This window comes from Brassica napus, chromosome A8 (genome assembly GCF_020379485.1).
Source record: "Brassica napus cultivar Da-Ae chromosome A8, Da-Ae, whole genome shotgun sequence".
Lineage (NCBI taxonomy): Eukaryota > Viridiplantae > Streptophyta > Magnoliopsida > Brassicales > Brassicaceae > Brassica > Brassica napus.
The window spans coordinates 2,994,828-3,007,491 of record NC_063441.1 but is presented as its reverse complement, the minus strand read 5'-3'; the positions used below and the strand labels follow the sequence as shown (position 1 = coordinate 3,007,491).

General features: G+C 31.1%; 2 protein-coding genes across 2 annotated transcripts; one reads left to right on the top strand and one right to left on the bottom strand.

Annotated features, from left to right (window-relative positions):
• Window positions 1-88: 88 nt before the first annotated feature.
• Window positions 89-3,791, top strand: LOC111215310 (F-box/kelch-repeat protein At3g27150-like). The gene has a single exon (XM_022718761.2). It carries the CDS (start codon window positions 2,125-2,127, stop codon window positions 3,424-3,426), a length of 1,302 nt encoding a protein of 433 aa, XP_022574482.2. The 5' UTR covers window positions 89-2,124; the 3' UTR covers window positions 3,427-3,791.
• A 5,356-nt stretch (window positions 3,792-9,147) lies between these two features.
• On the bottom strand, window positions 9,148-12,018 carry LOC106360510 (chorismate synthase, chloroplastic). Its single transcript, XM_013800122.3, has 13 exons — window positions 11,694-12,018; window positions 11,420-11,570; window positions 11,266-11,342; window positions 11,128-11,186; window positions 10,909-10,992; window positions 10,703-10,795; window positions 10,468-10,548; window positions 10,208-10,339; window positions 10,019-10,121; window positions 9,862-9,956; window positions 9,718-9,783; window positions 9,547-9,631; window positions 9,148-9,461 (listed from the first exon to the last, which is right to left on the bottom strand). Exons 1-13 carry the CDS (start codon window positions 11,827-11,829, stop codon window positions 9,298-9,300), a joined length of 1,326 nt encoding a protein of 441 aa, XP_013655576.2. The 5' UTR covers window positions 11,830-12,018; the 3' UTR covers window positions 9,148-9,297.
• Between the last annotated feature and the right edge of the window lie 646 nt (window positions 12,019-12,664).

Below are 12,664 nucleotides of genomic sequence, written 5' to 3'. Positions count from 1 at the left end.
CGGCTTTGGCGGGAAATTATGTCATATGTTCAGTTAAAATCACTATCTGGTTTCAGTTTATTTTTCAAAATTTTAGGTTTGTAAAAGTTATAACACATTAAAATTGTATCTTAATTTATTTTTTTAGTTCGGACAACTAGAGTTTGAAGGTCATTTGGCTTTTAACCATAAACTATGGTTGTATCTATTTTTATTTATAAAATCTCTCTTTTATTTTATATGGTTACATAATGGATTTTCTATAAGATTTTACTAAAACAGAGAATAAACTAATTTAGTTTTGGTAATTTTAATATATCATTTTATCGTATTTTCTGTGAACCCAATATTTATTTTTTACACAGAGGTGCGGAAAAATAATGGAGTTGTAAATAGTTAGAAATAAAAGAGCAACATTTATGTGGAAGCCCCCTAGCGTATTGGTTAAGGTTTAAAGGCTTCTACACCCATGTCTGGGGTTCGAATTCCAGACTATGCAATTTCTTGCAGATTATGGGATGCGAAGCTTTCGGAGGTTCCAGAGTACTATAAGCAGAGCCGTTCGTTGTGGTCGCCTGTTGTGGTGAGAGCCAGTCCATCGAGGATGTCGTACATGCAGAACTGTCCGTGGTTTCAAGTGTTTCGAAGAGAGCTTCATCGTGGAATCATTATTCGTGAAGCTGTTCATCAATATCGCATATGTTGCAGGTAATTGATCATCATATGTAATAGATTTAAGATTATATGATGATGTAATGTGTTATCCAACGTTAAAAAAAGAGCAACATTTATAAATATGTGCTTATTTATCTATAAATAATAATAAGGATAAGGTTGTTATTTCTTAATATTATTACATGTCAGTTCGATATTAGCGGGTTGATCTCTGTAACTATTTATTAATCATCCCAAATTCAAAACTCTTTATCGTTTATCCAAGATCAATGATTTGAGTTTGCAATATTCTCAAACAATTAACAAAAAGTTAGTCAAAACTGCAAACAATCACTAATTAGTAGTCTTATCGGGTATGGTAAAGATTTAAATAAACTCATAAAAAGTTTAGTCAAAATTTCCAGATAATTTATTACTTGTATTTATGGTAGAAGGTTGAATAAGGATATTGTACTAATATGGTAAGAAGATTAAACAAAACATTATAATATGGTAGAGCTAAAAATCAAAACACATATGCTATATATATCTGAATAACTTAGTCAAGATTTCTTATGCGTCTTTTCAACTAACTAAATATAACTGGGATTCAAGATATCATTCAATAAAGAATTTCTATCAGTTTTTAAGGTACACCTGCAAATTTTATGATAAATCTAATCACTAGTGATATTATTACATATCATATTTTTATATTGCATCACTATCACAGAATATATTAATCTTTTTCATAATATATTTAGTTTTGAAATTATATTGATTTACTTATAAGAAATAATACATATTCCCAATTTGATATTTTGAAAGTTCTTTAAATAGAAAAATTATAATCGTAAAAGGCATGTAATTATATGTTTTAGAACAGTGTTTGTCCAAATTTTATGATAAATCTAATCACTAGTGATATTATTACATATCATATTTTTATATTGCATCACTATCACAAAATATATTAATCTTTTTCATAATATGTTTAGTTTTGAAATTATATTGATTTACTTATAAGAAATAATACATATTCCCAATTTGATATTTTGAAAGTTCTTTAAATAGAAAAATTATAATCGTAAAAGGCCTGTAATTATATGTTTTAGAACAGTGTTTGTCCATTTCCGTCGTGTTGCATAAATTTAAATTACATTTTTCTAGTGGTTCACATTATTGTATAGACTAAGGAAATATTTTTTCTTAATCTCTTGAAATATTAAATTTTCAAAAAAATAAATTGTATAGAAGCATTAATTAATTATTTGCTTGCAATTTTTGAGTTTATATTACTTAATGCAATTTTTGAATCTCTTTGATTTCCCAGTTCATATAACAGAATCTCATTATTGTTTCTTTAAATAAAATTTGGGAGTTCAAATACTTAAAATTGTTTGTAATTATATGTAGTAAAAAAAAATTCTGTTAGATTCTTGGAATTGAATGCTGTTATTCATAGTATTATTTTGAAATTTACAGGAATTGATGTCAAAAGAGATGGCTAAAATAATTCGAGATGTGCTAATGCTAAGAGAAGATCAGGCTCCTAAAGTTGGAGCAAGCCTGAGCCGATCTGAACCAAGGAAGATTTTAATGGTTGGCATTAAACCTCACATACCTGACTTGAATGTGAAACCTTGTTCTGATTCCGACGAGGAAGAAAAAGGAGAAATTGCAAAAGAATTTCAGAATCTTGCAGGTTTAAAGACTCATGATGCCTGTTACGTTAATAATAAGCTTTTGTACGAGCTTGAGGTCGAGATCATTGCTCGTCTACCATGCTTTGAATATTGGAAACTGCAGTTTCTTAACAAGAAATTCTTGCAGTTATTAAAGAGCTGTGAAATTTTCAGGGTGAGACAAGAAAAGGGATTTGTGAAACCCCATGTGATTTTGCATTCAGGGGCTGTATCTAATTGGGAAATGTTTGATAAGGATTTTAAAACCTTTCGGAGACTTCCCAAAGTTCCTTCTTCTGACTATTGCTTTTTCCACAGCGATAAGGAAACAATTAGTGTGGGTACTCAACTAATTGTCATAGGGAGAGAAATAGATGGAATTGTGGTGTTTCGCTATGAGCTAGAGAATCATAAGTGGTTCAAAGGTCCTTCAATGATCACACCGAGGGTCATGTACGGTTCTGCAAGCCATGGTAAAACCGCATTTTTTGCAGGAGGCATTAAAATGGATGAAAATGGGAACCCTGTTGTTGTGCAAACTGTAGAAAAGTATAATGCTGATACAAAAAGGTGGACTATGATTAACGGAATGCATAAAGCAAGGAAATTCAGCTCAGGATGTTTCTTGCGTGGAAAATTTTACGTCCTCGGTGGCCGAGATGATAATGATAAACACCTCACTTGTGGAGAAAGATATGATGAGAGGACCAATTCTTGGGAGTTGATACCTGACATGCTAAAAGACATGACACTCATTGCGCATTCCCAATCTCCGCCCCTTATTGCTGTTGTTGATGACAATCTATACATGTTAGAAACATCTTTGAACGAGCTTCGGGTATATGATATAAACACAAATATTTGGAAAAAACTTGGTGTTGTCCCTGTGAGCGCAAACGCTGCCTTCGGTTGGGGGATTGCGTTTAAATCGATGGGAGACAGACTTCTGGTGATTGGAACTTCTCACTCTTGGCATAGGAAGACAGTAGTGCACTCATGTCGTCCTTCTCCAGACGTGGAAGAGCAGCACTGGGAAGAAATAAAACATTGGTGTGTTGGTGCTGAGCTCCCACAGTTTATTCATAACTGTTGTGTGATGTTTGCTTAAAGTTTTCTCCAAGGAAAACTTGGAAACTTATTTGTTTTTGCATTTGTGCTTAAAGTTGTTGCATTTGGTTTTAAGTTGTTTGGTTTGTGTTTTTCTGATTTTTTTGTTTTTCATTTGGGATACTATTGTTGTCTATGTAATGGTTATTTATTTATTTTGGTTTTGTTTTTTCCCTCTTGAGCCAAAAATGTCACTGACAAAATAGATAAAACCAACCCAAACCAAACCATATCCAAATGGTTTTAAACTTATATGGGTTATGGTTTTAACCAATCCAATCCATTTGACAAATGGATTATGTCAATCCATTTGACAAATGGATTGGGTCAATCCATAACTCATTTAAGTTAATGATTTAATGGTTTTAATGGTTAAGTCATGAACAATAATTATATAGCTTAAATGGTTACTAAGGGTCTGACTGGTTCAACCGCAGCGGTTGCGGTTGCGGTTGCGGGAGTTTGCGAATGCGGGTGGTTGCGGTTTCTAGCGGTTTTAAGAGATTTGTACGACTGGTTCTGCGGTTAGAAATTGGTGCGTTTGCGGGATACTTATGACTGGTTAACTACCAAATGCAGCAGCGGTTAAATAATAAATTAACAATATTTACATTTTATACAATTATAAAAATATCAAAAATAATAATATTATAATAAATATAAAAGTTATATTTAGAAAGTTATAGTTTAATATTTTTAAAAATATAGAAAATATTTTTATTTTAAAGTTTTATAATATTAATTAAAATATAATAGATATATTTTAGCATTTTTATAATTCCAATTTAAATTTTTTTATTGAATATTTTTATTTTTGTATTTATATTGTTTTAGAAAAAAAAGAATTTTTTTTATCCTCCCGCAACCGCCCGCAACCGCAAACGCTAGCTGGAACCAGCTTTTGAATTTATGAGGTTCAGAGCGATTTGGAGCGGTTTGAAGCGGTTTGGAGCGATTTGAGTGATTGTTGCAAAACGCCAACAACCGCTACCAACCGCAAAAACTGCGTTTGCGGGTGGTAGCGGGAAAACCAGTCATACCCTAAGTAACAATATTACTTTGGGGTTGAAAACAAAAAGAATAATTATACTTTAGACTTTTGATAAATACAATTATATGGTTTTGGTGTTAAAAACCATTTTATTATTTAAGCAGAGAAGATAATTTTGTGATTTTAGTGAGAAAACTACTTTTAACGTTTTTGCGGGAAAACAAGATTTTATGTTTTAGCGGAAATACAATTTTATGGTTTTGGCTAAAAAAACGGTATTACGGTTTTGGCCAGAAAATACAATATTGCGGTTTTGGTGGAAAAACACGATTTTGCGGTTTTGGCGAGAAAATTTAATTTTGTGGTTTTGGTGGGTAAACTCAATTTTACGGTTTTGACAAAAAAAAACATAGTATTACGGTTTTGGCCGGAAAAATACAATATTACAGTTTGGCGGGAAAACTCAATTTTACGGTTTTGGCGGGAAAACTCAATTTTACGATTTTGGCAGTAAATTCAATTTTACGGTTTTCACGAGAAAACACGATTTTGCAGTTTTGACGGGAAAACTCAATTTTTCGATTTCGGCATAAAAACTCAATCTTGCAGTTTTAGCGGGAAACTCGATTTTAGGGTTTTAGCGAAGAACTCAATTTTACGATTTTGACGGGAAAACTCGATTTCACGATTTTGGCAGGAAAATACGTCTTTGTCGTTTTGGCGGAAAATTTTGATTTTACGTCTTTGGCGGGAAAACATAACTTTGTGGTTTGGCGGGAAAACTTGATTTTACGGTTTTGGCGGGAAAACACGACTTTACAGTTTTGGCGGAAAACTCAATTTTACGGTTTTGGCAGAAAAAACACGACTTTGCAGTTTTGTCGAAAAAACATGATTTTGTCGTTCCTGTGGGAAAATGAGATTTAGAGTTTTGGTGAAAATTTTGATTTTATGATTTGGCAAAATTTATGATTAAGAGGTTGATTGTTTGTGGTTTTTGGTTTAGTTTTTGGTTTTTGTTTTTACAAAAACCATTTTTCATCCAATCAAGTTTTAGTTTTTAGTTTTTGTTTTTGTAGAAACCATTTAATTTGCCAATCAGATTTCTAATAAATAGATTCCCTAAAATTTAGGGAAACTAGTTTTTGAAAAATTTAACTTATTTGTGAAGAAAAACCAAAAACCAACTTTTGGGAGCTTTCAAAAAGAAAAACGAATTTTGATTTTTTTGGATAGAAACTACAACATTTAATTAATTAATAATTAATAAATAATATTTTCATAAAGATAAATAATCATACAATTTTTGGTACATTAGCTATAATTTAAACAATAATGTGATATAATTTATTTGTGTTCAATATCTGTAAAATAAATTTATATAGTTTATAAATAATATTAATTAATTTTAAAGCTTAGTTATTAATTTCTCTATATAAAATAATAGAATAATTTTAATAATTACTAGTCACATTAAAAATAACTAAAATTATAAAAACATAATATGTTTTAGTAATACAATATATTGTATTAGTCATGATGTCAAAAAAAAAAAAAAAAAATTGTATTAGTCATGAAAAATAAAAATAGCCATTCAATTTTAAGAAAATATAAATAATTTATATGAGAAATTTTATAATTAGTTTAAAAATTTTAAATTTTTTTATTTTTATATAATTTATAATATTTAAGAAAAACTATTGCTATTTAAGTTTATAAAATTAAAAATAATTTATATAAGAAAAATTTCTAAATAGATTCAAACTTTTAAATATTTTTAATATTTTTAATTTTTTGCAATTTATATAAATTTTATGATAAATATTTTATTATAATATATTTTTTTATAAAACTATAATAATTAAAATATGTTATTGTATTTTATTTTAAAATAATTATCACAATATTTTGATAATTTTAATTGTAAATATAAATATTTATTTCTATTTTTTTGTATTATTTCAAAGTAACACATTAATTCATTTTTGAAAAATAAAAAAATACTGCAAAACCAAAAACCAAAATCAAAATCTAAAAACCAAAAAGCAAAAACCAAAAGCTAAAAACCAAAAACCAAAATCTAAAAACCAAAAACTAAAATCTAAAAACCAAAAACTAAAACTAAAAACTATTGAAACAATCATCACCTAAATTTGGCTTATTAAAAAATCAAGACATAATAGTTTTATATATATGAAAAGTTGGGTGTTAACAAATATATATATAGGGCAATTCTGCTAAATAGATCATTTTTAAGTTTTGGTTACAAAAATAGACCACAAGGAGAAAAATGACCAAAATGTTTCATTTAATAGGTAAAAGGACCCACCCTAATACCCTAGATATAAAAAAAATAAAATTTTTTTTTTTTTTTTTTATAGTTTTAGATTATATGTTTTCAAATTCTAACTCTTTTTTTTCAAATTTTCTTTTTGTAATTCGAAAATACTTTTTGAAACTATTTAAAAAAATAGTTATTTTCAAATTTTTAATATTTATTTTTTATTTTATGAAATCTTAAATCTCAATCCCAAATCTCCACCCTTAACTCTAAATCCTAAGGTTTGGATTAGTTAACCCTAGAGGTATAAGTGTATATTTATCTCTTTAATGAAACATTTTATTCATTTTGATCCATAGAGTCTATATTTGTGACATAAATTTTTTTAGTGCTATCCTAGGATATTTCTCATATATATACGTATATGTGAATAATTGGGGTTAGATTTAGTTTATTAAATTGAGTTATATATATATATGAAAAAAAAATCTGGTGTAGTAAAATTGGTTTAGAAATTTGGTTTGTTTTTTTGTTTATATATTTGATTTGAGTTTTTGTTTGTTATAAATTGTTATTGGTTTAGTTATGGATAACTCATCAATACTATTAAAAGGGAAGGAGTTTTAATAAATCTACTTAAAAAGGTTTTTGCACCTACTTAATTAATTGTTAGACCATATAATAAATTAACCTAGCTATAAAATATCAATAATTGTTTCATACTTTATATTTTCTCCTGCAATCAACCGGAAATTATAACTAAGCAAATCAAATTTATTTTGATCATATGTCCATGGTTTCCACCTTGCTATATCCACTTTCTTCCATATTATTATACTTACTATAAAAAAATTGTTTTAGACACATTTTAAATATATACTGATTGTAACACTAAGAAATAGTGAAATAGTCATGTGAACATGAATCTGAATAGTATTTAATTATAAAAGTTACTCCGTGAAACATTTCCTACGTAAATTTGGCATATATTTATTGTCGATTGGTTTTAAATTGCCCCTTTAACATTATTACCTGGATGATATGTATACCATGTATTTTAATAGTACTGATCATTACAAATGAATAACAAAAATACAATTTATTATATGAGAAATTTAATCAATTTTTTTTAAAAAAGAAATACTATAAGATTTTTCTAGGTTTTTAGCAAGTCAACCGGTATCGGTTCACTGGTTAATAGCAGTTTTTAGGTTAATCAGTTTTTTAATTAATAATTTTTATTAAATTCAAACTTTATGGAAACATATGAGTTGATAGAACCTTTGATAGAATATTACATGAAGAACATAAGCTATTCTGGATTTATATATCCATTAGGTTTACCGGTTCGACTGTAGGTCCGAGTTAGACTTGAAAGCCATTTCTTATATCTTAATTTGTTTATAAACTACATATGTACCCTACTAAAAGGAGTTAAATAATTTGTATATTTTTTCGCACCATTTAAATGTGATCTCAGCATTTGGTTTTAGTTTGAGTATTTTAGTTTTTGGTGTTTTGGTTCCATAAATATAGAAACCGTTCAGGTATTTACAAAGTTTGGTTAGGTCTCAGTTGGATTATTTTGGTTTTTGGTTCGGTAGCAAAGTTGGGAACTGGACCAGTTTAATATTTTCAGTTCCATAAATATATGATCTACTCGGTTTATGAAATCCAATTCAGCTTTGGTTTTTTCAGTTTGGTATGGTTCAGTTCGTGCTTTTGAATATATATGCTCAAACTTATCCATTATTTTATCTTGAAATTCGTTTAAAATATATTTAATTTCGAAAACAAACCCGCGTTTTTTAAACGCGGATCAAAATCTAGTTATGCATTACAATCCAAACCATTTTAACTCAATCCATTAAATTCATTAACCCATTTAATCCATTAATCCATTTGTATCCAATTATTCTATCCATTAATATCAATGGTTTGGATTGGTTTGGGTTGATCCATTAATTTTTACCCATTTTGACACCCATACATGTACCTAAGCAGTAAGCACCACAGATTTCTTTAGGATAGTGGCTCATATAAATTAATGCTTGATTTTAATATGTTTTATCCTCCCATGATACATGAGATCCCTCACATAAACTTACGTAAGAATCTTCTCAGCAAAATACATCCTCTCAAATTGATGTTGAAAATGCAATGGAGTCAGTTTTCTATCATTATGAAGTTGTACAACATTGCTCTTTGCTATTCGAAGAAACAACTCAATTATTCAGCAAGAAAGCATATTATGAAGTCGTATATGCTCATCCAGATCTTGTCGAGCATAATTAATTTGCTTAACGACACAAGGAATAGTTTACATTCTCTCTAAGTATCTTTTTAACTTCCATTTAGTGTGTTTCTCGGAAATTTGTCTGATAAAGATATACCAAACCAACCACATAACATATATTTGATCGGAAATGGCTGTTATCCAAAATATAATCTTACAAAAAAGAGTCTCGATTGATATAACTGAATGAAAAGCAGGATACAGAGTAAATAATCATCATCTTACAAAAAAATTAATGCCTTTATTCAAAATAATCACACAAAAAAAAGCGAAGCCTCTCTCACTTTATCTTCTCAAGTTCTGCTTACAAAGCAGCAGCATTTTGCGGCTGCTCGAGCTCGACAGGAGAAGCTGTCCGAAGAGGTTCCTGCAGCTCTGGATTTATTGGAAACAAATGGCACTGTGCGTATTGCGCCATCAACTGATCCACAAGAACTAAAGCAACCATTGCTTCCACCATTGGCACAGCTGCAGCAACAAAACAAAAGAATCCAAAATCAAAATCCTGAGTAATACAAGATAACACAATGGTTTCAGTTTTATATATAGTAACCTCGTGGAACAACACAAGGATCGTGACGTCCACGCGCAATCATCTCAGTTTCTTTCTTATCTCTGGTTACAGTATTCTGCTTCCTCTGTACAATATGGAAGGAGAACGTCAATCAATGTGTTGACTGATGATCAACAAGCAAACATTTTGTTATTTTCATCACAAACTTACTCCAATTGTAGATGTTGGCTTGAAGGCTACTCTCATGTTTATTATCTCACCATTTGATATCCCTCCCTACGCATAATTGATATCAGCTTACACTCTTCAAGTAGTTTGTTGATACATATTAAACACACACAAGACATAACCAACCTGAATTCCACCAGACCGGTTTGTTTTTGTCCGGATTCTTCCATTTTCATCAGTGTAGAACTCATCATTGTGTTCAAGACCAGTCAGAAAGGTACCTGCGGGTTCATGGCGTATGATTATTTATTGCTAAAGGTGAGCAAAGTTTTACTATGCAAACCTGAGAAGCCACTCCCGAACTCAAAGCCCTTTGTTGCAGGTAACGACATACAAGCTTTCGCCAGTTCTGCTTCAAGTTTATCGAAAACCGGTGTTCCAAGCCCCTGTGAATTTAAGTTTCAGTAATCATCCGCTGAAGTTGATGCAATCAAACTTGATAAACTATTTGAAAGGTACATAGAGTTCCTACACGTGGAGCATTCCGAACGATGCAGGTCACAACACCACCAACAGAGTTTCCTTTAGTTCTGACAGCATCAATCGCAGCTATCATCTTTTCAGCGTACTCGGGATTAGGGCACCTGACGATGTTGTTTTCTATCTGGAAGACAGAACAAAATGAGATAAGAAGGTTACAAGATGAACTTTATGAAGGTCACAGAAAATTCACAGCAAGAACTCACAAAACAAAATGCGGGTTTTAGTTTTATTTCGAAAGAGGGTGCGCACCTGTTCGAGTGTCAAATTCTCGTGGTCAACCAAATCCTCTGGAAGTACAACCTGGTGGACTTGCGAGACATAGGCAAGAATCTGGAGACAAAAAAAAAGACAGTGAAAATCTTAACGTAGTCATGAAACAAACTTGAATTAGGTTAATGAGTCAAACTACAACCAAATGTGAAAAGGATATAAAGAACAATTGATTTGAGAGCAGCGCTATTTGCAGAATCAGAAAGTAACACACCTCAGTTCCTGCAAATTGCTTCAAAATTTTCCTGGCCAAAGCTCCAGGAGCAACTCTTCCTATGGTCTCTCTAGCTGACGATCTCCCACCACCCTTGAAAAAAATATTACATTTACAGTAAGTTGAGCTGAACATTTGCCTTCTAACTACTACATTAAAACGTTTAACATATAAATAATCTAGACAAAAAGAAAATAATTTGTCACCTGAACTGATCTGACACCATACTTCATGTCATAAGTTGCATCAGCATGTGATGGCCTATAAGCAACCGACATTTCACTGTAATCCTGAAAATCAAGTGAGTCGCTCAAAAGTTAGAATCTACAGAAAATCTCCAAGCCTTCTATTCGGTTCTGCTTTATTCTCTAACAACGAGTACATATATATATATATATATGTGCATAGTGATGTCAGAAGCTTACAAGTCCTCTCTGATCTGTGTTAGGCACAAACACATGGATAGGTGTTCCTGTCGTCATTCCTGCATTGTAGGGATGTCAACAGTTAGAACAAGGGTGAGAAACCAAACCAAACCAAACTCAAGTCTGTGAAAAGCAAACCTTCGGAGACTCCAGAAGATATCCGGCAAGTATCAGTCTCTTTTCTAGGAGTGGTGATCCGGCTCTGACCAGGTCTCCTGATAAAAAGCAAATCAACATCAAAAAATCATTTTCAGACAGCCAAAAAAAGACTAGAAAGAGCTTTGTTCCTGACCTCCTGTCAAGATCGAATTGCAAATCAGATTCAGAGAGTGGAATCCGAGGAGGACATCCATCAATTATACAACCAACACCTCCTCCGTGTGATTCTCCAAAGGTGGAAACTCGAAAATGAGTCCCGTATGAGCTCCCAGTAGCTTGTATCTCTGCCAATTCACAACCCCAAAACTCATAAAGCTTTCAACTTTTTCATCTAAATCACTAAAAAGCAACGTGGGTTTCCCTAAAGATTCAAACTTTTAACCATTCAAAGAAAATAGAAAGCTTACGGAGGCTCTTCTTGGTTTGGGTTCGGATTGAGATCTGGACGGCCGGAGACGAGAGACGACGGAGCTCCGGAGAGAGAGAAGAAGAACCGGGTTTGGTGGATCCGAGAATGGATTTGGAGGTGAGAGAAGACGCCATGAGGAGGGTCGAAGCAAACGGGAGATGAATGAGAGAGAAGAGGTTTAAAAGGAGGAGAGAAGGAGTTGGTGAAGGGGGTTGGTGGGTATGTCTTGTGGTCTTCTTCTTCCCTCTGCAACTGGAGGGGCAAAGGTAAATCCTCCACCTACCAACACTAACCCAGACAACAAGAACCAAATCAAACCATCTTTAATTCTTGTTATCTCCGGGGTTTTCGGTTTATTTTATTTTATTTTTGTTAACCAAGCTTTGTTAGAGAAAACTCAATAGGCTAAGAAGTACATAATCCTAATCTAACAAAAGCCCCTAAGATAATAATCAAACACGTCAATAACACGTGTAGATTACACAAAAATGGAAAATGTGAATGAATATTCATTTGGTGAGAAGAACCAACTTTAATTTATATATGCTAGGGATTTTCCCGGACTATGCCCAGAATTCGTATAAATTTTAGTTAACTTATAGAAGTTGACACTTATATATGACCATAATTGTCAATTTTAAACTATTCAATTGGTAAAAAAAAAAAAAATTTCTGCATTTATTCATTATCTTGTGTCTAACAAATTTAAAATAGTTTAAACTACCAATTTGTTATCTTTTATTATTAGAAGTCATATATATAATTATAAGTAGGATTAAAAAAATCTCTAAACCTACTTATGATTTGAATATATTTTGTTTTATTTTTTTAAGTTTTGTATAAAAAAATTGTAACAATTGTAAAATTTACAATTTGTTTAAACTTTAACTTGAGATTCATTGAATTATTTTTTTCTGTCATCAACTTAACATACTCAACTAATCATTAAGTTTTAATACCAACTTGAAC